Source organism: Artemia franciscana, chromosome 8 (assembly GCF_032884065.1).
Source record: "Artemia franciscana chromosome 8, ASM3288406v1, whole genome shotgun sequence".
Classification (NCBI taxonomy): Eukaryota; Metazoa; Arthropoda; class Branchiopoda; order Anostraca; family Artemiidae; genus Artemia; species Artemia franciscana.
This window is the reverse complement of record NC_088870.1, coordinates 29,748,040-29,775,547: the sequence shown is the minus strand read 5'-3', so window position 1 is coordinate 29,775,547 and position 27,508 is coordinate 29,748,040. Positions and strand designations below refer to the sequence as shown.

The following is a 27,508-nucleotide window of genomic DNA, read 5'->3' as shown; positions in this document are numbered from 1 at the left end:
ACAATGTTGAACAAAATGGTTATCTCAAAATTTTAATCCGGTGGCTTTGGGAAAAAATGAACGTTGGAGGGGGCTTAGTTGCCCTCCAATTTTCATGGTCTCTTAAAAAGAGCACTAGAACTTTTAATTTCATTTCCAATGAGCCCTCTCGCAAATTTCTAGGCCACTGGGCCGATACGATCACCCCTGGGGAAAAAACAAATAAAAACAACAAAAAACACCATCCGTGATCTTTCTTCTGGCAAAAAATACAAAATACTACATTTTTGCAGATAGGAGCTTGAAACCCCTAGAGTAGGGTTTTCTGATACGCTGAACCTGATGGTGTGATTTTCATTAAGATTCTATGACTTTTAGGGGGTGTTCGAAAATAAAGCAATTTTCTCAAGCTCTTAACTTTTGATGGGTAGGAATAAACTTGATGAAACTTATACATTTAAAAACAGTATAAATATCTGATTCTTTGATGTATCTATTGGTATCGAAATTCTGTTTTTTAGAGCTTCGGTTATTATTGAGCCGGGTCGCTCCTTACTTACAATTCGTTAACACGAACTGTTTGAACTCTCAGTCAAGTGTCTCTGCAGTCACTTTTGGAATAAGCAAGAACTGGACACAGTGATCACTCAATGCACCTAGACTCAACAGGAGCGATAATTCATGAAGATGCATGAAGTGGGGGGTGATGTATCTTATTAAATCAAGGGGAGCCAACTTTGCTATTTTTCGATTTCTCAATGAAAAACAATTTTTCACATTTGCAGAGGCACTAGCTCGGATTCCATAGGAAGCAAATTACTTCGTATGATGATGCTTTTTATGCTTAAAGATGCTGTAGACAATTGCAAGAGAGGTGATTTTCAATGGAATAAAATTTCTTCATCCTAGGGGCAAGCCTACTGTATTTCTTAGTTGTGAGTCAGATTTGAACAAAATTTTGTTTATACGTAGGTCTTTTACACAAACTATTATTAATTTCCAAGAACATTCCTTCTTCGTATTAGAGCTGATGTTTGAGATAATCGTATTTTAACCCACGCATTTCCCTAAACACAGCATCAGTGACTTTCTTACAAAAATGACTTGGGGACCATTTGAGGTTATTCCGTGAAACATTCTTTGAGTTTAGCAGCGTAATTTCAATTCATAGCAGACATTTTGTTCATAAAAATTTCCTTGAATCCCATATAAAACATCTAGAAAGATACTTCGTGTCCTCCAAAAATTCGTCTTGAGACCCCTGACTTGATTTATTGGTAATTAAATATTATTAGCCGTAAGAAATCAATCAAATCAAAATAAAGAAATAAACAAATTTAATAAAATTTGTGATTTGAAAACTATTTTGCGTTATCCAAGTTATTTACATCCTGTTTATGCTTAGTTATTTATATATTTGGTTGTTTCGGTTTTGGAGAGCAATTCCATATTTTCCAGAAGCATATTTACAATCAGAGGTAAGAAAATGATTAGATGAAGATAGATGTAGGATAGCTACACAATCAAATAGTAATCACCCAGTCATCATTTGGTACCGGGTTTTTCCCTTTGGGGATCGAAAATCAATCAAGACGCTTTACTAATCTTTTTTTAGTTCCACCAATTCTTAAAACTTGGTTACAGGGGGGATGGGGGGGAGGAATTACACACATAAATTCTGTATCTGTCTCTTTCCTGGGTTGATCAAAAATTGAATAATTTACCAGCAGGTTTTATCCACATTATTCTTCCCTATAAATTATTGACTTCTGTTTTCTAGTGTAGAGGATTTTGTAAGTAGTGTTCCTACCAGTGCCCTGTATACGAAATAAATAAAAAAAAAAACTAGTTTTTTTAACTGAAAGTAAGGAGCGACATTAAAACTTAAAACGAACAGAAATTACTCCGTATATGAAATGGGTTGTCCCCTCCGCAATCCCTCGCTCTTTACGCTAAAGTTTGACTCTTTGCCACGATTTTGCTTTTTAAAACAATTAAAAGCTTTAGCGTAATTAGCGAGGGATTGCGGAGGGGACAACCCATTTCATATACGGAGTAATTTCTGTTCAATTTAAGTTTTAATGTCGCTCCTTACTTTCAGTTAAAAAAACTAGTTTTTATTATTTAATTTCTGAACGTTTTTGAATTAATGCATGTTTGGTTTTGGCTCTCCGCACATAAATTATTAAAATGAAATTTGTATATTAATTCTTTTTTTGGCTAAATGGCTTTCTCTTAGTTTTGATCAGACGATTTTGAGAAATAAGGGGTGGAGAAGGAGGCCTAGTTGCCCTCCTATTTTTCGGTTACTTAAAAAGGCAACTAGAACTTTTAATTTTTAACGAACGTTTTTATTAGTAAAAAATATACGTAACTTAAGAAGTAACTTACGTAACAAACTTCATAATCTCATAATCTTATATTTTTATTATGTATACGAGGGGGTTTGTACCCTCGTTAATACCTCGCTCTTTACACTAAATCGTAAGTTTTGTCCCAATTCTTTAAGAATGACCCCTGAATCAGAAAGGCCGTAGAATAAATAGTTGAAATTACTAAAAGTACTTTAGCATAAAGAGCGAGGTATTTATCGCCTCCTAAAAACCTCGCTCTTTATGCTAAAGTATTTTTAGAACCCCTCATATGCGTAATAATCTCTGTTCGTTTTAAGTTTCAATGCTACTGTTTCCTTTCATTTGAAAAAACTTTTCATGTTTATTTTTCATTGTTTTCTTATAGTAATGCTAGAAAATCCTGCGCCCTTTTCATTGAATTTCTGTTCCCCCATGACAGATTCCTCCAAGGAAAGATCCTCCAACATAGCCCCCTCCTCTCAGCCCCACCCCCCAACAAAATAGAATCCCCCTGAAAACGTCTGTACACTTCCCAATAACCATTACTATATGTAAACACTGGTCAAAGTTTGTAACTTGCAGCCCCTCCCCCAGGGATTGTGGGGGAGTAAGTCATCCCCAAAGACATAGTTATTATGGTTTTCGACTATGCCAAACAAAATGGCTATCTCAAAATTTTTGGTCACTTAAAAAGGGCACTAGAACTTTTCATTTCCGTTAGAATGAGCCATTTTGCGACATTCTAGGACCACTTGGTCGATACGATGACCCCTGGGAAAAAAAAAACAAAACAAAAAAAAAATAAATAAACACGCACCCGTGATTTGTCTTCTGGCAAAAAATACAAAATCCCACATTTTTGTAGATAGGAGCTTGAAACTTCTACAGTAGGGTTCTCTGATACGCTGAATCTGATAGTGTCATTTTCGTTAAGATTCTACGACTTTTAGGGAGTGTTTCGCCCTATTTTCTTAATTAAGGCAAATTTTCTCAGGCTTGATGAAACTTATATATTTAAAATCAGCATTAAAATGCGATTCTTTTGATGTAGCTATTGATATCAAAATTCCATTTTTTAGAGTTTTGGTTACTATTGAGCCGGGTCGCTCCTTACTACAGTTCGTTACCACGAACTGTTTGAAAATCAGTATCATGTAATTATCTTTTAGTTCATTTTCATAAGGTGCCCGAATAGGGTCCCGTTGAAGATTCGAAAGTGTACCGTCCGATATTGATTTTAGTTCGACCGCTCTCCATTTTTACCTCAATTAGGTAACAATGAAAATAATAATAATAAAAGAAATTTAAACTAAAATATTTCGATTTTTTTCAAGTCAGTTTACTTATTTCATACAAAGTTACTCTTTTATTAGATGATAAAACTGAAAAAGTCTCTGAGGTGGAAGAAGAGAGCAAATTTTAAACTTAAAACAAGCAGGAATCAGCTTACATAAGCCTAAAATAAGCATTAATCACTACGAGTGAACATGATAAACCCAAAACAGTCGGGAATTACTGCAAACAGTGAAACATAACACAAAACAAACAAAAATCGACATAAACAATGGTGGTGTTCCTGACCTTCTGGCCCCTCAATAGACTTAGTTTCGATGCAATACCTTAAATTGTTTTTTTTTTCCAAAGACCTCATAGCCTTTTTATGACGAACAAATGAAAGTTCAAAAGGGAATAAGTCCTTCTATTAAAAAGGGAAAACATATACTAAAAATCTGGATATTTCTACCACATACACCAGTGATCGTCATCAGCAGAAAGATTAAAGCATTACAATTAAAACAAACATATTTATACAGAACAAAATAATTACTTTCACTTGATAATATAAATTTGAACTTTTTTTTTATATATTATTTTTTGTATACATTTTTTTCTGCATATTTTTTTGGCGCAATTTTATCGTTGATTTTCGCTTGTGTTTACTCCACTATTTATATTTTTATGTAAGTGGGTTACAAATAAATATATAAAGGCAGTGTGGTCTCAAAAATATGTAATTTAATGTATTGCCTCGAAAATATGTCGCATATATGGGGAGATGTGACCAATCAAGTATATAAGTGTAAATTCAACATTTCTTTTGCATTTGGAAGAAGAAGATGTTTGTGCCACCTTTATTAGAGATTCGACATACATTTAGCCTAAGTTAAAGAAGAAAATTTACAACTCAAGATTTGAAAGAACCCTGTTAATGCACTCTTTCAGACTGATCTATTCAATGAACCGGAAACTATTTGTGACCCGGAACTAATTATATTGTTCTGTATAAATATGTTTGTTTTAACTGTAATGCTTTAAGTTTTATGCTGATGACGACCACTGGTGTATATGGTCAAAATATCCAGATATTTTGTATTTGTTTTCACTGTCTAATAAAAGGACTTATCTCCTTTTGAACTTTTGTTTGTTTCTCAATAGACTAGAGCGTCGATTGGATTTAACTGAAAAGAGGATAAACTACCCTAAGCTGAGAGTTTTATAAAGGCCGATGCCGTAGCCAGGGAGGGGGGTTAACTAATTCCCCCCCAAAAAAAGAAATTGTGCGATTTGTATAAACTTAGCAAAAAATGCACATAAACAAATTTTGGTGTGGTCTTTACAGTTTTTTGCGCAATCCTCCTCGTCCCCAAACAAAAATCATGGATACACCCTTGGTTTAGGTACTTGATTTTCTGTTCGTTTAAAAGGGATGGGTTCAAAATGAAGAAAACAGTAACAAAGGTAACATTTTTTCGAAATGGTCAAGCCATATACTTTCTGATAAATGTTTTACGTCAATAAATTTTACCACAAAAAACGTATTTTTGCACCCCTCAAACCCCATAAATGGTCGAATATCATTTAGGCTTTACTGAATAACGTACCAAATAAATAGCTTAAATTGAGTCATATTCATGCAATTGATTTTCTGCAAATTTAAAGGATTCAAGCAGTTCCTGGCAGCGCATTAAACAAAAAAAAAATTAACTGAAAGTAAGGAAGATCATTGAAACTTAAAACGAACAGATATTACTCCGTAAATGAAAGGGGCTGTCCCATCCTCAACACCTAACTCGTTACGCTAAAGTTTGACTCTTTCTCACAGCTCTGCTTTTTAAAACAATACAAACTTTAACGTAAGGAGCGAGGCGTTGTAAAATGGTTCTAAAATGGATAGTCTTTCTTATCACAAAAAAAAAAAAAAAATATGTATTTTGTTTATTGTGTAAATATACTTGTTTGGGATATCATAAAAATCATAATGAAGCATGATATAATAAAGAAATTATAATACGCGTATCCTTTGAGCAGAGGCTTCTCTGGGATATGATCTTGGGATATGGGATATGAATGTTATGTATTTGGAATTATTATAAAAAGCCAATTCTTTTTGTGTATTCTTTGATTGGTATAAAAATTCCTTTGTTTTGAGTTTTGGTTACAATTGCCCTGAGCGTCTCCTTAATTACAGTTCGTTACAGCAAAAGTTTGGATATGACTGCTTAAATACGATAAACTGAATGGTATTTTTGTCTAATCAGTTGTCATAGTACAGTGGTGAAAGAACCCTTCTTCAGATATGAAGGATTCGCTCTTTACTATCGTTCTTTACTAGATCCAGCTATGTGTTATATAATATATTACTGACAAAAGGCACTAGATGTAGCAATTTCAGTGCTTCATGTGTTTCAGTACCCCAGGTGAAAGGACTCTTCTTCAGATATGAGGGATTCGTTCTTTACTATCGTTCTTTACTAGATCCAGCTATGAGTTCTTTACTATCATTCTTTAATATATTGCTTACAAAAGGAACTAGATGTAGCAATTTCAGAGCTTCAGATGTTTCAGTGCCCCAGGTGAAAGGACTCTTCTTCAGATATGAAGGATTCGTAATAGCGTTACGAAGGCAAGGGTAACAAAGGGGGAAAATATATCGCTTATCAGGACCAACTATCTTTTTTTTTTGTCGAACATTTTCGCCTTTTGCCAGTTCTGGATTGGAAGACAATTCGCCCTAAGCTGAATCCAACGACGTAGAATCATAGCCGGTGAATCAAATTTAAAATAAACTTCCTCTCCAAAACTAGGTTTTGCCTGATTATATGTTGTAGAGTTGTAGAGTCCAAAACTAGCCCTTGCCAATGCTGAATTTCCTGACTCTCTAATATATATCGTACCTGGCTTTCTAAATCTGTTGGTATAATACTAGAACAAAGACCATTATTCCTTAAGTAAGGCACTCCTACTTTTTTTTAGTAATTATTTAATTTTGGATGGCCACGAGGTTTTTAAACCACTTTTCAACATCTGATTATATCTTCATTACTCTTAATTAACTTCAATCAGAATCTAAGCATTACAATATACCTACGTAGCTTTGAAGAAAACAGGCCATGTCACCTTTTAAAATCTGTGAATGAGTTGTCTGATGTAGACCAAACACTCTTTTATAATACTGGAGCTGAAGGGACTCCAGTTGCTGTACCGTTTCTCCACCCCATATCTCTGCTCAATATTCTATCACGGGTAAAAATTTTTGTAATAAATATTCTTTTATGCATTTTTAGATTTTTAATCCCCATTATCGTCGGGTTTCTAAAAATTAGAGACATGACCACTCTACCTCTCTTAATTATTTCATCAACATGACTCATTAGGCTTCCATTTTCCGATAAAATAAAGCCTAAATGTTTCATTCTTTTACTTATAATTAGTTCCTTATAATTAAACTTAAATCTATACTTTTCTTCGCAACCTACGCTGCTTTTTTCTTTAATAACAACTGCACTCTTTTCAGTATTCAGCCTTAATAACCTAAATTTAATTTTTATTCCAGATATTTAAGAATGACTCCTGAGTCACAAAGGCTATTTAATTAGAATAATAACCTCTTTTAAAAGCTAAAAAGAAATAATTTAGCATAAAAGCGAGCTATTGAGGAGAGGCAGCCTCCCCCCTCATATACATAATATTTTCCGTTTGTTTTAAGTTTTAATGTTGCTCCATACTTTCAGTAGAAAAAAATTGTTTTTTCTTATTTAATTTCTGATCGCCTTATAAATATGCTGGGAAATCCGGCGTCCGACGCACGAATTCCACGAACAAACGAACAGAAATTATTGCGTATATGAGGGGGTTCACCCCCCAGTCAATACCTTGCTATTTACGCTAAAGTTCGAATTTTGTTCCAATTCCTTAAGAATGACCCCTGCATCACAAAGTTCGTTTATTTAGAATAAATAGGCTGCTTAATTAATATAAGGTTGTTTAATTAGAATAATAAACTCTTTTAAAAGTTAACAAAAATGCTTTAGCATAAGAGCGAGCTATTTAGGAGAGGCAACTCCCCTCATATACGTAATATTTTCTGTTCGTTGTAAGTTATAATGTTGCTCCTTACTTTCAGTTGAAAAAAAACTTGGTTTTTTATTTAGTTTCTGATCGGTTTTAAATAATGCTGGGACATCCGGCGACCCCTTCATGAAAAATTCTACGCAACTCACGAATTCTACAAACGCACGAACAGAAATTATTGCTATTTGAGGGGGTTTGCCCCCTAGTCAATACCACGCTCTTTACGCTTTAGTTCAAATTTTGTTCCAATTCTTTAAGAATGACCCCTGAATCACAAAGACCGTTTGATTAGAATAAATTGCTCTTTTGAAAGAACTAAAAAATCTTTAGCACAAAGGGCGAGGTATTGACTAGGGGGCGAACCCCCTGATATCCGTAATAATTTCTGTTCGTTTTAATGTTGCTCCTTACTTTCAGTTGAAAAAAACTTGCATTTTATGTAATTATGATCGTTTTTTACATAATACTGGGAAATCCGGCATCCCCTTCATAGAAATGTCCCTTCCCCCATAAAAACTTCCTCCAAGGAAAGATCTTCCCACGGAATGACCGCTAATGGATTCGATCACCCTGGGAAAAAAAAAAATTAGCAAGCATTCGTAATCTTTCTTCTGGCAAAATAAAAGAGAAAATTCCACATTTTTGCAGATAGGAGCTTGAAACCTCTACATTAGGACTCTCTGATCTGACGGTGCGATTTTCATTCAAATTCTATCACTTTTAGGTAGTGTTTCTCTCCTTTTTCAAACATGAGGCAAATTTCCTCAGGCTCTTAACTTTTGATAGGTAAAACTAAACTTGATCAAATTTATATATTTGAAATCAGCATAAAAATTTAATTCTTTTGATGTATCTATTGGCATCAAAATTTGTTTTTTAGAGTTTCGGTCACTATTGAGCCGGGTCACTCCTTACTTACAGTTCGTTACTACGAACTGTTTGACTATAAGTTCAGAGCATCTATCGCTATGATAATCAAAACTCTAAAGAAATGATCTTTGATAATAATATATAAATATAAAAGAATTTAATTTTTATGATGATTCCAAATGTGTGCATTAAGTTTAAAATTATCCACCAGAAGTTACGATTCTAAGATATTTTTTTTATTTTGAGAAAAGGGGGATAATGCCGCCAAAGTGAGAATGATCTTCATGCAAACTAAACCATCAAATCCAATGTATCAGAAATAATTTTTATAATTGCTTCAAGTCCCTATCTATAAAAATTGAAATTGTAGATTTGTTCTAAGAAGGATGATCACGGATGCGTGTTTATTTGTTTGTTATTTTTTGTTGTTTTTCTCAAGAGTGATCATATTAAACCAACGGGGCTAGAATATAAAAATAAAGCTCATTAGAAAGTAAATTGGAAGTTCTATTACCCTCTGAGTAGCCAAAAATTCTGGGCCGCAGGAAAGTGGCGCTATCCACCATCTTGTGGCATAAACCAACAGTTTTAGCTAAATGGGTGCCTAAAACCATAAAGTGAGGATTCTGCGATGCCAATATATTTGAATTTATTGAAAAAACTATACATTGAGCTTTCCAGTTTCAGGTGCGATAGTGTGGCCCGGTGGTGCCTTCGTTCTTAAACATGCATGTAATCCACACAAAATAAACAGTCTATATAGATAGTTATTTTCAAAATCCATTTAACTAAGTTGATTCATTGAGGTTTCATGAAATTATGATTTGTGATCTATAACTGGGCATCTGCCATTACAGAGAAGGGAGGACTTGAAACCTTGAAAAGTTCGTCGTTCTCTCCATCTTTCCGTGAGGCTTCAGATTTACACAGAGGGGGATTTGGAGGAAGATGGGGTTAAAGATTAATGTCTAGTCCCCTTTGATTCCCGGGAACAACCAGAACATTTACCGGAGGGATTGGACAATAATTTTTGGAATAAGAAGTATTTTAAAACACGATAAAATTTTAGAAGCAGGAGGCTCAGGAGAGCAGCCCTCCTCATACACAGAATGCTTTATATTCGTTTAAAAATTTAATATTCCCCTATACCCTGTTGCAACACAATGGATTGATGCTCTGCTTGGTACTACGGGGCCCCGGGTTTGATCCCTGCCGCAGCAAGGTTGGAGTCCAAGCTTGCTACTTGTCTCTGTAAAAATGAACCAGCAACTGAAAAGTCGATTCGACACCATTTACGCCAACAACGGCTCTAGAAGATCTTTATCCTTTTTATCCTTCTTTACTGTCATTTAAAAAATCTCTTTGGTTATTTAATTTAATAAGAGACAATAACGTGAAAATTATACAAGACTAAAATCATCGTTACATATTTACTAAAATCGAAAAAAAAAAAAAAAAACAGCAACAGTTCGAGCACATCTACTGTTTTTCATGCTATAATAAAAAAACAGAACAGTACGTTATTTTATTTCTCAGTAAAACACAAATAATACTCCGGCCTTAAAGGAGGAGGAGGGAGTTCGGGCTTGGCAGCACCCGCTTATTTGTTGTATTTTAATTTGGGTTCATAATTTACTGTTGCTGGAAAATTATGTTATATCTTTTATCTGTTATATAATATTTTGCAAATCAGTTTGAATTTAATATTTTGAAAAAGCTGAAATACGCTGAAATGATTCTTGGTCTAGATTGGGTCAGTTAGTTGTCCTCTGGCTTTTTATTGTGCTGCAGCGAAAGATGACATGTAATATGTAGTTTTGATTTTAATTTGTTGAATATTCATTTTAGAACATATCATAGATAAAGGTACTACGAGTATTAGTTTTCGAACAAATGAGCCCTTTCCCAAGTTTCTACAACCATCAGTTATATATGATGAGCTAGGAAAAATCGCTCTATACAAAGTCACCACTACTGCGTCGGCCATAAATCAAAACTTATACCTGCTTTTCTAATCATATTACAAATGACACTAAAACTTGAAACAAATGGAGAATTCTAGTTTTAAATTTTTGCAAAGAAATTTGAGTTCCAAACTATCGCGCTTCGCAAGTGATAGAAACTAGCGTTTTACTGAAAGCTGAGCTTGCTTGAGTTTCTTAAGACAATTATAACTGGTTGCTAAAAGTTATCGACATCATAACTGGTGAAAGATTATGAAGAGCCTTATAAGTTAGTCTTTTATTTTCTGCAGGCTACTTACGGAATTTTCTTCTCCTAGGAGAAGTTCTGCCAGTTTTGTCTGCTCGGCAAAGTGCTAGTTTTTAGAATTCTATAATTACTGAAAAATATAGCGGTGGTTTAATTAGGGTGGTTTTGCACAATAATCTTGCATAATCTACAGAGGAATAATTTTATTCGTTTAAAATTTTCAACTTTACTCTTAAAAAAGAAATAAGATATAAAATTACCTGAGATCCTGTTACTATGACAGTTTTCCCAAGGTTTTCAAGCATGAAAGATAATGCTGAAGCTGTATAGGCCAGCGTGTCTGTACCATGGAGTATTACAAATCCATCAAAATTCTCATAGCATATCTAAAAAAAAAACAGCGTTAGATCTTCTCTACTGACTTTACATACGTGTATTTTTTTTAAATTCTGCAATATAACACACTTCTGGTTAATATAATCAATCGGCGCTTTCTCTTAAACAAATAGCAGAAGACCTTAATACAAAGGAAGAAAATAATAAATCCTCTCGGGCGACTTCAAACTACTAATGCAATACTGCATATAGATTTTTATTTTCCACAGAAGATTTTAACTAAATATTTTCTTTTGTACTTATTACAACATTGAAAATAAATATAAAAATAAAAGTAAAATTAAATTTTGAACTTTATAGTTCCACAACAAACAAGAGTTTGGATACTGCCCCATTCCCTAACTGTAAAAGTCTAAAGCCTACTGCGTCATTGGAACTTCACTGAAAATTAATTATATTACGAAGATTTTCTTTTCCAGATATTACAGCATTGCAAATGAAAATAAAAATTACAGTGACATAAAATATTGAACTGATGATCTTTCAACAATTAATATCATTATACATCAGATATTCAGTTTGATTTTATTTACACTTTCCAAGACTGTTCAAGACACATATAGTTTTCAGTAAAGCGCCAATGACGAAGTAGGTTTTAGACTTTTACAGTGAGAGAAGGAGGCAAACCCCAAACTCTTGTTTGTAGTGATCTTTGGTCTTTCAAGCTTGATTTGCATATTCAATTTAAGTTTCACTTAATTTAAGATTTAGTTATTCATTTATATTTGTACCTATTGTATGTTTTGGTCTTTCTTCTGTTATCTATATATTCTTTTTCTTTTTTTTCTTTTTTAAGTTTCTTATTCAATAATTATTATTATCTCTTTTTTTTTATTGTTCTTTATTTGTGTTTATTTCAGTGATTATTTGGTTACTTGTCAAATTTAGTAATTGTGTACTTGTTGCGTTTTCAAGCATATTTGTGCTTTGTTTGTAATCGGTCGTCAAGCCGGGATGAATTATTTTTAATAAAGTTAATGTTGTTGAAAAAATAATGTTTGTCTATTACAACTGTTTATTTAGTTTCTGTTCGTTTTGGGTTTCATTTATACTTCAACGGCAAAATATTTTTGTTCGTTTTAAGCTTGATTTGCATATTTAATTTAAGCTGCGCCTGTTTTAAGATTTATTTATTCATTTATATTAGTACCTGTTTTTGTTTGCTATGATTGTTTGCTGATAGTGCGGTAAATAAGTTTTTTAAGCATGGCGGTTGTGCTTAAAAATACAATTGCGCTTAAACTCATGTGCTTAAATTGCTGAAGATTATGAATACGATTTTTGAACAGGGAGAGGCACCTAGAGACTTTAGTAAAACTTTTATTAAATCCCTCCATAAGAAATGTGATGAGAGTGAGTGTGGTAATTCAAGAGGCATTTGCTCGGTTTCTATATGGAGGAAATTGCTTAGCACGATGATACTTTTTATATTTAAAGATGCTGTAGACAAAATATTAAGAGAAGAACAGTATGGTTTTAGGAAGGGGAGAGGGTGCATCCACGATATTTTCAATCTTAGATCAACAGTTGAGAAGTGCCTGAGTCATCAGAACCCTTTAGTCATCAATTTCACTGAATATTAAAAAGCGTTTGATTCAGCCGATAAGAGAATTTACTGAACGTCTAATCCTTGCATAATGTACCAAATAATTACATTCAAGTGATCATTGCTATGTACAAGAACGACATTAAGCGGTTAGGGTAGGAAATGAAGTTAGTACGTGATTTCATATTGAATCGGTACTTCAGCAGGGTTGCATTCTTTCCACTTTTGTGTAGTTAATTTTAATCGACATTGTCCTAAGAAAGGCAGCAAAGGCAATGGAAGAGTATGGAATCAAAAGGGAAAATAAAAATCTCCTATTCTGGGATTATGCTGACGATTTAAGTGTCCTAGATGAAAAGGTTACCAAAATATATGATTTTTTTTAGGTTTTGAAAGTTCAGGGGGAAAGAATAGGCTTGAAAATTAATATTAAGAAAACTAAGTCGCTTAGAATGGATATAAATGAAGTTGAAGAGGCGATTTTGGGCAGAGAGGAGATAGATCAAGTGGATAGCTTCGCTTACTTGGGTAGTACTGTTAGTAATGATGGTGGATGCAGTGGAGATGTCAAAAGTAGAATAGCCAAGTCCCAAGGTGTTTCTTTTTTTTTCAAAATTGAAAAGCGTATGGAAGAACAGAAAGATAAATCTGCAAACCAAGTTAAGAAGAAATGAAACTACAGCGATTAGGCTGGTCAAGTAGGGGTCTGAAACGTAGATGTTACGAAAGACAGGGGAAAATTTATAATGCTTTTCGAAGGAATTGTCTCCGGATACCCGTCTGATGATTGTACTTCAAGCAGTAAGCTGTAAGAAAAATTCACTTCACTCCCGTTTGCTCGGGCTAAAAGGAAAGAAAATTTGAGATGGCTAGGACACATTCTGAGGATGAGGAATGACAGGTTACCGAACTTTTCGGCTAACCATCTATAGTCAAACAAAAAGCAAGTCGTCACCGAATGGAGTGGGAAGAGGTCGTAACGTTGGATTTAAAGGAAATTAAGACTTCTTGGGAGGATGTAAAGAGAGATTGGATATTAAGAGGGAATTAAACAGACTGGACAAGAGGAAGAGCATGCGTAGCAGCGCTGGCATCGGCATCTTGGTGCAGCTGTAAGTTGTTAGTTGAGTATCGTACTCAAAACCAGCAATAAGAGAGTGAATACTTGTGGAAGAAATTTTTTCCAGGTGCGAGAGACCCACAAATTAGAATAAATTAGACCACCACAAAAAAAAAATTTTTTCAGAATATACCTGCTTGTCGGTAGATATAGTTTTCCTTTATGGAAGTTAGATTGCAAAATTTATATAATGCAGAGGATGTTAGCACCAATAGGAAAGATGTCCTGATTCAACATTTTGCAAAACTTAATGCTGTCAGTAGAAAGTCCGATAAGTTACATTTACTTATCAAGGAAATTGTTTGTAGTCACCGAAATTATTTTTGGATATTTTTGGATTATAAATAAAAAAAGCATTATTTCCTTTAATTATTCATTGATTAATTTAATTTGTGTTTCAAAAATGAGGTACTTTTGCCAACTTTTTTGACTAGTCAAACCAATGGTCCCTCCTCAACCCCCATTTTGTCTCTTCCCTTTCGTATAATCTCCTGAAAATGTGATTTTCAGGTCCCTGTGCCTATTCCAAACCGTTTTCACCAGACTTCTTTGCAAAACCATGTCCTGTCATAGTTCTTGTGCCAGGAATAAGGAACTCTCAGACAATAATAAGTTCCAAAACAAATTTTGGCGGTAAATATGTCCAAACAATAAAATTTTTAAGGAGTAAAAATTTGGGCTGACGCTTTAGAAGAGCTGCAATTTCATGCAGGAGCATTAAGAATCATGTACAGTTCATTCTGTTTCTTCAAGAATATACCAAAGAATAAAAAAAATTACAAAAAGAGACTTGGTTTGAAGAAATGTCAATAGCGATCATTGCGAGTTGGTTTCATATACAGAGGAAATTCAAGGTTGGAGGCATTTTTTTAGAATTAGAACATCCAAGAAAGGAAGCTTTGAATTTTCGACCCCAATATTTTCCGTAGATTGGTATCAAAAGTGTTCAAATGCACCATAAACTCATTCATAGAATCATGCCGATGGTCCCAAATAGACAGAACAACAACAAAAAAGGCCATGAGAGAATGTTTCAGTGGGAAATTATTCAAAGCGTGGTTTCGACCAAATCCATATAGAAGCTTGCCATAAAGAGAGATTAAATTTTTCCAATTGATAAATCCACAGCTTGAAGAAAAATATTTCTCTGAACCTAAAATATAAGGAAAATATATACAAGATTCAAACAAGAGCTAAGATAATGTCAATATCTCATCACGCACCAAAATTTTCCATCAATTTTCTTTGTAAAACTTGCTTACATTTTTCAATAAACTTTTTATAAATGATTTCCTGATTCTTGAAATGAGTTGAAAAATCGTGGCCCAAAAATTTATAAGTCTTGTAGTTGGGGAATAATAGCATGCCATGATAAGGATCGGCGGAATATCATTTTTAAGGATTTCAGGAAGGCCATATTATTTTGGAGCTGTACAACATTTAGAGTAAACTAGTGTAGATTTGAAAGTTTAATAGTCTATCATCTTTTAAAGTAAGAATTCTTTTTTCAATAGGTATGTGCTTTCATTGGCTTGATCCATTTGTAGGTAATCAAATTCGACAAAAGCTCATAGGCTTTTTTATCATAATCTATCCTATCCATGCTCACAACTGTGGTTCCCTTGACCAGGTTTGTGATTATTGTGTTTTCTTTTTTTTCAAACGATTGAGAATTTGATTTCTTCTTGAATTTTGTTTTAAAAAATAATGGATAAGGCTTAAAATCAAGGATACTTTTAACGACTAGTCCCTGCATCAGATTTGAGCTATACCAGACTCCACACACGTAAAAAGAAACATTTAAATGTGTTGGAGCCAAACAAGATTTCGATTTTTCATGGTGAAATATTTAAGTCCTTTTATCCTAAAAACTTTGAAAACCGATTTCCTAAGGGTAAAAAGTTTCCATCTTTGATTTTTCTGATAGATCTCTTTTACATAAACGAAAGCATGAAACGCCAAGAATTTGGTTGAAATCCAGAGTTGATAAACTATGATAAAGGACATTTCGATTCAGGAAATGTCAAATCATAATCATATTACTAAGGAAACGTATTTTGTGTCTATTGTCTTTTAAAATGTTTATCAATGTTGTAAACCCCATTTTCCAGATAATAAGACATTCAGACCGCGTACTAAAATACAGAAAGAAAAGCGGAGAATGAGGAAGCGAAATCGCAGAACATATTTCAGTCATCAATACGCCAGTGTCGATACGTGTTCATGGATTTTTGTGGTTGCTATGCAACATTTTCTTGTTTTTTGTGATATTATACCTTCAGATCCTTTGATATTTGAATCCAATCATCCATGGTCATATTGCTGGAGTCCAAAAGGGGAGAATATTCATATATCATAAACAGCGCCCTTCGCATTCTATCACCAAGATTTCTGAAAAATTTATTTCTCTATTAATGACGCTTCCACATTCACAGTAGCAACGTTAAAAACTAAAGCTACAACAATTAAATCACTAGAAATTCCGAGATTCTTCTAGCAAAAACTTTATTAAGAATTCTTCATTGTGAAATAAGGAAGTAATTAACTGTCTTATTCCCCATACTTCAGCATTCTGTACTACCCTATGACTTGGCTGTATAATGTAATAATGCCATAGACTAGCCTACAAACTACAGAAGATTACGGTGGAGCACAGGAAATAAAAAGAAAATAAAAAAAAAACACGCACATAAACTTTTTTAGGCACTCGAAATAAAATAAGTGAGACGATGTCTTTTCACTGGACTCAGTTAAGTCATTAAATTTGCATGAATTGTGGACCATTATTTATATGGATCTGTGAGGTTAGGCCATTAGTAAGGGCTAAATTCCAAAAAAAAATATCGTTACGAAAGCCAACATAAAAACAAAGCATGAACAGCATCAGTTGTTATGCAATTTTTTTTTTCTTGAGTGCATCTTTACTCAAATACATATTCAAATTTTTTTAAAGGACAGCTATTGTTTGTTCGTAGATTACAAGTGTTTTTTTAAGTTGGATGTGAATTTTCTGCAATTGGGGCTAAAGCACCAAAGTATGACACCATTTTGTGTTTAAGGTGGTTACCATAGGACATACTTGGAAATTCAGAAAACATATGAATTTTTCAGTGACTCGGACAGTGGCGTAATTTCGTCAAAATCCTGGAGAGGAGGAAAAATTAAGAGCCAATTTTCCCAAATAAAGTGAAAATGATTGTAAAAACTGAAAAATGAGCCAAAAATGGTACAATGGTACCAACGAATTTCGTACCAAAAAGGTACTATGTACTTTTTTGTCCCAAAAAGGTACTATAAAAGTACTACAAAGGTGCTTTATAGTACTATAAAGTCAAATATAAACTATAGAAAACTGACTCGTTTCTGTTGATGCTTGAATTATGCAGGCTTGTCTTAGTCTTGACAAGATTTCTGAAGAAACTAAATTTCAGCTGGGGGAGCAAATTGGGGTCTGAGGGGGGGGGGGGTCAAACTGAGGTCAGTTTCCCCCCGCCCCATATCAAATTACGGCCCTGGAGTCAGACAGGACTCTGGTCGAGACTTAACCACTCAGCTGCAAAACAGATCAATGACATGGTAACAGCGTTGAGAATGAAACGTGAAAACAGCTGTCTTGTAGCCACTAAAGAAATCAGGAGGGTTGATGGGAGGTCTTCTCTGGGAAGGAGTTTATGTTACACGCAAAGAAAGAAGCACAGAATCCTCCTTTGGCTGATATTGGCAGTATTAGTGCACAAATCAGTGAATCACATGCACTTTGAAAGTCCAGTCTAACCAGCCAACTTTTACGCATTTGCCAGATTTCTGTGCGTCTAGCATTGTATTTGTAACAACGTCGGAAGTTCCAATACAACCAATGCTGTGCTGGAAATTAAATTTTCTAGGAAAACTATAGCGCAGTGATTCAATTTCATCGACAAACAGTAGATCAAATAACTCACAGAGTGGACTAGTAATCGTAAATGGATGGTAAGAAGAACACTGCATGGCAGCTTTTCCTTTTTTAGGAACCAGCGCAATATCTCCAAAAAAAACTGCTCAGAAAAAAATTTAAAATTAGGATATTTTGTATTAGAAGATTCAGGTGACTAATAAGAGTGAGGTCACCACAATTTAGATAGAGTGCACTGATTCCATTAGTTCCAATAAGTTGCTTAGCTTCTAGGTGCTGGATGGCATTAGCGATAGTTTTCTTGGAAACAATTTAATCCACATAGAGATAACTAGCGAAAAGTCTCTGCTAATCAGCTTCATAGTTTTCATGTACATATCATTTACAGTCTGGGATGGTAGACGGACACATCGAAACGTTGTGATTAGAGGTTAGGAAACGCCAGTGGAAAGAACTATTCCTATTAATCATGAATGATTTCTTTTGCAATTTGCGCCATATAATCATTGGACTGACAACCCTGAGCAAGATAAACCCCAATAAATCCATAGTTGAAGCCAAAGTTTTGCCTTGGAGTGGGCATCCATTAACACCAAATTTTGAACTACCCGTGAAAGCTAGTTTGATTTGACCTACCTAAGGGGCAGCAACATTATTGGTGCAGTGATAGGTATGGCCAATTTCTGTGCAATAAGTATAGATTGCTATGTGTATTTTATATCTTCAAGTATCAATCGATTTGGATAGAAGATGGAAAGGGACATGAATTGTGCTTAGAATTAAGATTGATTTTTCCTGAAAACGTGGTGATCAATTTTACGCCAATAGAGGCTAGATAAGACAGGATTATTCAAAGGAGTCCACGTTCGAGAATAATTACTACTATCGAGCTGAATTACTGCAGAAAACTGAATTGGTAAATGATCTGACTATTCAAATCCAGCTCTACCTGAACGGCCGAAGTGCGGAGGTAAATAGAAGCTATTACACGGTCGGGATCTGAAGTGAGCATTGAAGTGAGCTTAAATGTGAACTTTGAATTTTAAACTAACTGGCCCCAAAAAATGCCAGACAACAGTGTATAACACAAATACGTGGAAAGAGGATCTTCAGTAAATTACAATCAGTTACCAGCTAGGAGACAATGTAGTTTAAAACAATTATTACGATAAATACACAGACTCAATTCATCATGGAAAAAAGCCAAAACGAGTGCTGAGCACCCATCGTGTAGACAAACAAACTTTTACAAAAACAAAATCCACAATTCAAACTGCTAAAAAAAAAAAATTTCGTCATTTATGATTAAAACGAGCAAATTCAGCAAAGTCATCTGACAGACACATTTTTATCACTATTCTGTTCTATTGGAACTGAATAAAACGAAAAAGAACTATCGATATGAAGAATACTTTTGCTAATTTTGGACATAGCAAATTTTGGACATAGCAGTGTTTAGAAGTTCTTTATAAATTAAAAAAAAAAACTTATTTATCTCTGAATCCATTTGTACGATAACCAAAAAACAATGAGCTTCTACACATCCAAAACCTTTCTGGAGTTCACGCTGATTATGGCCAAAGTATCCAGTTTCAAGGTCAAAAAAGACGACATATTCAAAGATTTTACTCAGGATACAAGGGACAATATGGGTTTACAAGATCCACGTCGGTTTGGATATTTCTCTGTTTTAGCCACAGATATGACAACCCTTTTCAGAAAAGAATTTAGTATTGAACCCTTGGTGATGCACATCTGAAAGATGAGCCGAAGGTGGGAGAAGAGACTTTCGGGTAAGTGATTCAGATGTTTCGTAAGACCCTCACCGTTTGGTGCACTCTTTGTTTTGGACTGCACTTTTGCCTTTTCGGGGAGGAATGGGTATCAACGCCTTGGTCTCATAAACGTGAAAGTAATCCAGGAACTTCCTATTTGAACTAATAGCAAAGCCATCATTTCAGTATATAGACGTATGTGCCTAAAATAAGCTCTAGCACAAGTCTAGACATAACTCTTCTTTGAGATTAAATAGCGGATTTGATTCCTGCTTCTAGTAGTGGCACTGTTTTTACTTCAATGCTGTCAAATTTTTGCTATGTATTTATGTATTTGCTATGTATAAATTATGTATTTTACCGGTAAAAAAGATATGTGAACACCAGATTGGTGTATTTGTTTATAAGAGTTTAAATCAGCTGTGCCCTTCATATTTTAGAAACTTTTATTTTGATCATGCCCATTACCATGAGTATGAGACGAGAAATGCGAGTCTACTAGTCAATGATATTGGAGAGTCGTCTAGAGGTGAGCTTTGTGTGCGAAAGCCGGGCGTGAAGGTGTGGAATTGTCTTCCGGAGAGAATCAGGGAGTCCTGGAGAACCACTTTTTGTTTAAAAACCAGTGATTGTTTGAACCAGTTTTTGTTTAATTGAGGTATCCCCTGATTTTACTGTAAGATTATATTTAGAACTCATTTCTTATATTTCTTTTACCACTGGATGTACTGGTAGAAACAGGTGGGTACTTGTCGAGATAAGGGCCAAGATATGTACGGCAGTAGAACTGACAGATAAGCAAGAGCACTTAAAAGAAATATCCTTGCCTACGAATAATCAAGCTTGATTTTTACTTTCAGTAATATTTAGAATGCTTGCGAAACGAATGAAAATTAAACTTGAATGGATGAAAAACATACCTATTTAACATATACTTATCAATTTTCCACTAACATCTTAGAACGGTAAAAATAGGGAATGCATCAGCAAATGAATATGTAAAATAAAAGGAATAACAGTGGTCAATGGATTTTCTTTATCCCAAATAAAGACAGCTTCAGACACAAATCAATAAGTCAGTAGTGCAAATAAACATATTGAAAAATTTCAAACAATACAAATTATACCAGTCAAACTAGTACAAATTCATTAGAAAAAATTAGTGAGTGTAGGCTACATAGAAACAAGAAAATCCCCATTTCGAAGTTATTGCTAAAAGAAAAATGAAACAAAGAAAGGAATAAATTCAAACTTATGTAGAAAACACTTGAATTACTAACCAAAGGAAGCCTTCAGAAAACAATTTCCGTTCCCAACTGCGTTCATAAAGAATCAATGGTCATTTAAGGAAATTAAAAAGAAAATTTCCCAGTTATTAACTGAAACTGGACTGGGGTTTATCTAGAGGGGGGGGGTCTGGCTAGGAATATAGCCCCTTTCTGATTTAACAAAGAAATAGTCCCAATGACAATCCCTATTTTATTAGCTTTTATAAATTATGAAAGAGGAAAACAGCAGTAATAAACTGCTGGGTTGTTTCTATTTTCTTCTTTTAAATTTCTTTCCTACGACTGATATCTTGTTTCTGTGTTAATGGAAATTAGTGTTTCACTAGGTCGTTTTTGTGACTATGAAAAACAAGAACAAATGTTGTTATTTCCTTGACCAAAAATTACTTTACATCAGTCAAATAAATGTCTGTATAAGAGGCCGAGAGGCTACCACAAGTCCATCACTGAATTTTGCAGATGAGGCTACCACAAGTCCATCACTGAATTTTGCAGATGAGGCTGATACATCACCTCTTGGTCAAGCTCAATCGTGAGTAGATAATTAAATATCTTTGCCTGGGCCAATGAAACAATTGCTTTTTCTCGGATTAGAAAACCACTTCTAACACGTAGTCACAGCAAAATGTCTCCCACAATAAAGGCGTGTCAGTTTCTTGGGCTGGCCCTCCCCTAAGAAGAAGGCGTTAAGAAAGGGAGACTTTTAACTGCAGTTCCAAGGGCTTCCAGGTGCGGAATGATAAGAAGAGCGAAACATCCTTCACGAGGCATAGCCCTATTTTGATTTTTGTTGTCTACATCTCCTGGTGGTAGAAGGGGCCTCGCCACGCACATCCTGTCTGAGCTTGTCTGACATCTTGTCCTTAATTATTCGAACAATGACCCCAATAGCAACATAAACTGTTAAAATTTATGTGAGTCATCGGCGGGATTACCTTTAAGGATTTTATAAGATAAATGCAAATGATGCTTCTTATATTTCTTTTCCTTAAGCCTCCAGACTTTTTTGATTTCCTAGTTAACACTCAAGATTTCTGTCTATTCGTTACTTAAGAGAGGTTTTTAATGTCAAAAAGTCCAAGGCGTAGGTAGGTGAAGTTCAAGGCGTAGGTAGGTGAAGTTCAAGGCGTAGGTAGGTGAAGTTCAAGGCGTATATAAGGTCCGCATTGTGTGTCTGGTAGAACATAGCTCGTTCTTATACAATACAACAATGACACAAACAACCCTGTTAGGGGAGCTACACGGTCAAAAATTATCTGCCAGGAGTGCTTATTGACTAAACTAAATGCTTTCAAGCAGACACAGAGAGCAATGATGGTTTCAGGAAATTGATAAAATTCTGATTTATCTACAAGAGCAAATCGAGGAGGCAATAGCTTCTTGATTACCAAATTTTGTAGCAGCACCTACTCGAAACTGACTCGTGGGAGTCTTTCTGCTAAAGACAGACTTTAATTTTAGTTTGAAAGCTGCTTCACAAATACCCTCTGCTGATGGATTCTGTCTTTCCGTTAGATTTTGACTCGATGGAGTTTTTCTACAATCGCCTAATGTCCAGTACAGTAGGGCATTTCATAGAAGTTGATTTTCGAATAACCCTTTTGAACTGAAAAATAGCTCCAGCGAGACGATGTATCCCCTTTTCGATTAGTCAAAAATTATTTTTAAACTTCATATAGTTTATTATTTTCCATTACCACAAAAATTTCAGAAAAATATGGTGTTGTTTCACCTACTACAAAATAACAGAAATAACAAGTGGAAACAGTAACTCACGGTAACACAAGTGGAGATTTGCCACTAGCGTGCCCAAACCTTGACTTTGCATAAGCTACATCGTGGAAAATAGCTGATTTACGTAATCTATGCTCCAAGACATTTGGCTTCGGGACCAAAACTAGAAAAATAAAGAAAAGCTTAAAAATAATGTAAACTAGCGATATATTGGAAAATAACCAAAATTGTTAATTATTTTTTTTAAAGCGTATTGTAACACAATAGTAATTAACATGATATTGAGCCCTTTTTTATGTTCCTTTAGTCGGTGCTCAAATCGAGCTGGAAGGTCTTCTTAACGAACAAAATTCCATTTCCAGTTAAACGTCATGATCAAGTTTTTAAATCTTTTTAATTTAGAACAAACTACAGCTTAAAATAATTCTTCCTACATTCAGTTATCTGCTAATATTTCTTGATTACAAATTAATATATTAATAATTACGAAAAATTGTTTGAGCGCCGCTGAAAATGGTGACAAAGAAATCGTATTTATGTCAGCAAAAATTGTCTTAAGCATTGATAGCAGTGATGTATCCTCTTTTGCACCATGGATACCTTGCTACTGGTTGCAGGCAGAATAAAGGGCGATGGAACCCAATCGGGCCCGCATTTGAAAGGGCCTTGTGTTACCACCAAAATGAACAAAAAGGAAAATTTTGAAATTCAAAGCAAATTGTTATTGACGATAAGGGATAAATTATGAGTTGTTCAAATTATTAGAAATATATTTATTTTAAGTTCCCATTGATGGATGAAATTAATTAATGTCTTTATTGTATAATATATACTTTCTAATTTAAAAAACTGATACCCACAAAAGTTCATGTGAAATTTATTGAATTTAATCGGGATAGTCTTATCAGGGTCGTATCCAAGGATATTTTTTGGCGGGGGGGACGAACAAAAACGTGTTTTTTATTCAGTATTGTTACGCTTTTACAAGTCCGGCAATCATTTTTGGGGGGGGGGGTTCAAACCCCAACCCCCTGGATACGACCTTGAGTACTATAATAGAGATTTTGTACCACGTACGTCAACTTCTTAACGTACGTAAACTACTGTGCAGGTACATTTTATTTAAGTTTTTAATATATAGAGAGGGTCGAGCAAAAAAAAAAATCCAATCAGGCTCCGCACCTATTCAATCCGGTCTAGACTGGTTGGTCATACAGAGGTGAATAAGAGCTCATTTGAAAGCGAACCGTTACATACATTTTTAGCCGGAAAAGATATCACTTGGCAACAGACTGCCATATTTGGTCATTTAATGCCGCCAGAAAAGCAATTTTTACCCTTCAAGGGGCTAATCCATTATTACTAATATGTAATTAAGAAAGCTAGGTTTTGAAAATTATGCAGAAATTAGCTGCAAACCCTTAGAGGGAGGTTTAACTAGCGTTTTATAGGGAATACTGAAAGCATTAGGATTTTGTGCAGAAGAAAACAAAGCCTAACGTAACGCTCTTTTACGCTTTGAAATCGCTTAATCTATTTAGGATTCGGCAAAAAAGACCAAGTCAATAAAAGGCTCCTCTTTTGTTTTCAAGTAGATATTTTCTGGATTATTTCGCAGATAAATACAAAATAAACCTTTCTTAGCAGTGTTGTGCTCTACACTAACTTTAGAAAATTCCATCATCATTTGATATTCTCTATACAATACACGCAAATAATTGGATTTCTGGGCTTTTACTGTGATTTGTAAATGTTTGGTTTGGGGCAATACAAAAGTGTATTTCTGAAATTCAAGTTTTATATTACTAGCTATTGACGTTAACCACTAGTGAGACCGTTGAATTGTCTTATAAATCGATCTGTTAGTTTTTGTTGGCGTATAGATTTTTTTCTTTTTGGATTTCACATTGACTTCTTGAGAATTTTAATTGTCATTTTTATTTGATAGTTAAAACTTGGGATTGTGTAAATTTGACGGATTGAGATCAAAATACAAAGACGCTAAATTTCAACTTCGATCATTTAGCTGATAAAGTCAAACATAAAACTTAGAATTTTCAAACTTATATTACTTCTAAACAACTGTTTTACTACAGTTTCGAATGATAACTGTCGATGAATTTATTCGTGTGGAAAAAAAACAACACAGAATAAACAAAAATATTTCCGAAAAAGTAATAAAATCAACGAAATTTTAAAAAGTCAACTGATTCTGTTATTCCCCCAGTAAAAACAGGGCCATTTTCTAACTGTCAACTATAGATCGACATTGTCTATTAAAGTTTCTATATCTTATAATATCCATTTTTAATATAAAAAAAGCAACAAGATGATACTGAAGCAATTAAACTATTTTTCCATTTTTTCACCAATTAAAGTATTGAAAAGTCAAGGTTTAAAAGAAGGAGTAATTCAGTCAAAGCGCTTTCATTTTGCGCAAAGCTATTAAGCATCATTCCCATTTTTAGATACCCTTTCCAACGTTTAAGGCTCTTTTAAATACAGTATCACACTGCGTAATACATGTTATTAGGAATTCATTTCGTAAAGAGACATATGTAATAACAACAACAAAAAACACCCAATAAGTCAAGGAGAAATTATGAAAAATTATTGGGGAAAATCAAATTATAATACTTCGAAAGGCCTGGACTCAGACGGACCATGCGTACTTATCAGCTCCAATTTAAACAAACACAAGGGTATTGATTTATCAAAATAGTATTCCTTTCTATTATTATGACGAAGACTTGTTTGACGTTTTCATTGCTCTAGGGGTGAGCGCAAATATGATGTTGAGGCTTTTCACAGGAACGGTCTTTCTTTTGTGTTGGGAGGGGGACTTCTACATTGTATCAATTGGATGTATTTGCAAATGCACCCATAGGATGTTGATCCACTAAAAAAAAAACTCTTTAGATTATGGAAAAAGGGCCGGCTATGCCCTCTGGAATTTACCAGTTTTACTGTAGTGGAATTTACCAGTTTTACTGTAGTGTTTACAACAAGCATTTTAAGAATTTCAAAACTCTTTTACGGAAAAAAAAAATCGTGCCCGCACATATATGATCCATTAAAATATAGACAAGACTTTTTGATTATGAGGCATAAGTTTAGATAGGTACACTTCTAAAGGAAGTAAAAAAAAAAACAGGTTAGGCCACAGCTTTTACATTTTTCGTAACATACTTATTTCGGAGAACAGGAGAGGAGATTGATTACCCTCTACCCCCAGGAGAGTCATTTTGTCAAAATCTTGTGGGGGGGGGGGGGTAAAGTTGAAGAATATTTTCCCCGGTCAAGTGAAAATTACAGTGAAAAATCAAAATGAATCATATAATACCATAAAGGCAAAGGTATACTAATTGAACTTATCTGTATCTTTAGATGCTTGAAAATTGAGAGCCTATCTTAGTTTTGACAAGATTTTTTGAAAAACTCAATTTCGGCTGGGGTGGCGGGGGGCAAATTGTGGTCTGGGAGAGGGGACAGTTGGTCCCTGCCTTATAGCAAGTTACGCCCCTGTATACTTACCGTGTGTAATAGCACAATCGGAGATATGAGTAAGCCTACATGTGTATTGACTTACTTAAATCTTCATAATAACACTTGGTTCTTATCTGTTAGCCAGTACACACTCGAGAATTTGCATCTACAGGTACCAGGTTGAAACAACTGAGACGCTTGGGAGATAGATAGGATATATTTAATTTGGGTTGTATATTCGCACATTACGGGGAGGGAGGTTAAATATAGCGGGACTACAAGCAAAATGTAACCAAACCTAAGGAAATTACCAACTAAATATTTATTAAATACAGCTACAATGTAACTTTCCACTGAGTCAAAGCTAATTGTCTCAGAATCTAAACAGCAATAAACCTGTTATTTTCTGATTTTATAGATCCAAATTCTTGAGTGCGTACTGGTTATTAGACAAGTATCTAAAACTTATTAAAAGATATGGTACACATGTCCATAAACTAAACTATTTACCACCATTATCATTTCGGACCATTCCAATTGTGCCACCAGTATAGAGCACAAGAACTCTAGATTCAGTCTTTATATCAGTCTGGCAACATTCCAAACTACAGGATCTTCTCAAGGCCTTTGGTACGTGTGCAGGATCGATAGGGTTGTTTTCTGTCGGACCATGAACAATTTCTGTGCATTCATCACTCTCTTCACTATTCAGTTCTTCCTCACTGCCAAGCTCAAACTTTATGTTTCTATCCTGAAAGTGATTTGAGTAAAATTGTAATTTTTGTACTTGTCGGTTATATAGCAAACACTCTGGAAGTGAAGTCCGATTAATGGTAATGAAATCAAACAAAATCTGATGAAAATATACTAGTTTAGAAACAAATTTGGGCTATATATTTGACCATTACGGGGGGGGTGTAAAGCATAGCATATACTATGCTAACCTAACCTGATCAAACCAAAATACCAGCTAAACATTTAAATAAGATATAGCTACAAATCATTTTCCAACCAAGCCAAAGCTAATTTTGTGGTATAAAGAAGTTGCTTGACCTGTTTCTTGTGTCATGTTCGCATCTTCCGCGATCGAAATTCTATAGTGTTTATTATATAACCGATAAGTACCGTATTTTTTTATTTATTTTTTTACTACGCTTATTACTAATTTGCTGGAATTACCTGTAAAAGTTCATATTGATAGCTCTCCGACGGGGCAGCATTCTATGACAAATTTACAAAATTTAGACGCAGTCTACGCAACAATTTTCAGTGTTTTTTTTTTTTTTATATTGATGACATGGCTCCTTTTTTTCTTCGTATATATTGTAGTTTTCATCGCTGTTTACCTTCACATTAATTTTTGGGAATGATATTCTGGCAGACATTTAAATATTATCGACAAGCCAAACAGAATAAAAAGGGGTCTTCAAGAAAAAAGAATATAGAACAAATACAACGATCGGTTTATAAGCATAGCCTCCAGTGCTTATTGCAATGTTACCCA

At 34.4% G+C, this 27,508-nt stretch overlaps 1 protein-coding gene across 3 annotated transcripts in view; it reads right to left on the bottom strand.

The window, feature by feature from the left end:
• The window catches only part of LOC136030259 (L-asparaginase-like), a 120,711-nt gene that overhangs the window by 58,955 nt on the left and 34,248 nt on the right, over window positions 1–27,508 (bottom strand). For all 3 annotated transcript variants that reach the window (XM_065709106.1, XM_065709105.1, XM_065709103.1), the window contains exons 2-5: window positions 26,515–26,755; window positions 22,561–22,681; window positions 16,105–16,219; window positions 11,027–11,152 (exon numbers count right to left, since the gene is read on the bottom strand). In XM_065709106.1, the coding sequence (XP_065565178.1) occupies window positions 11,027–11,152; window positions 16,105–16,219; window positions 22,561–22,681; window positions 26,515–26,536 (384 nt within the window). In that variant the 5' untranslated portion in view covers window positions 26,537–26,755. The remainder of the gene's footprint in view (window positions 1–11,026; window positions 11,153–16,104; window positions 16,220–22,560; window positions 22,682–26,514; window positions 26,756–27,508) is intronic.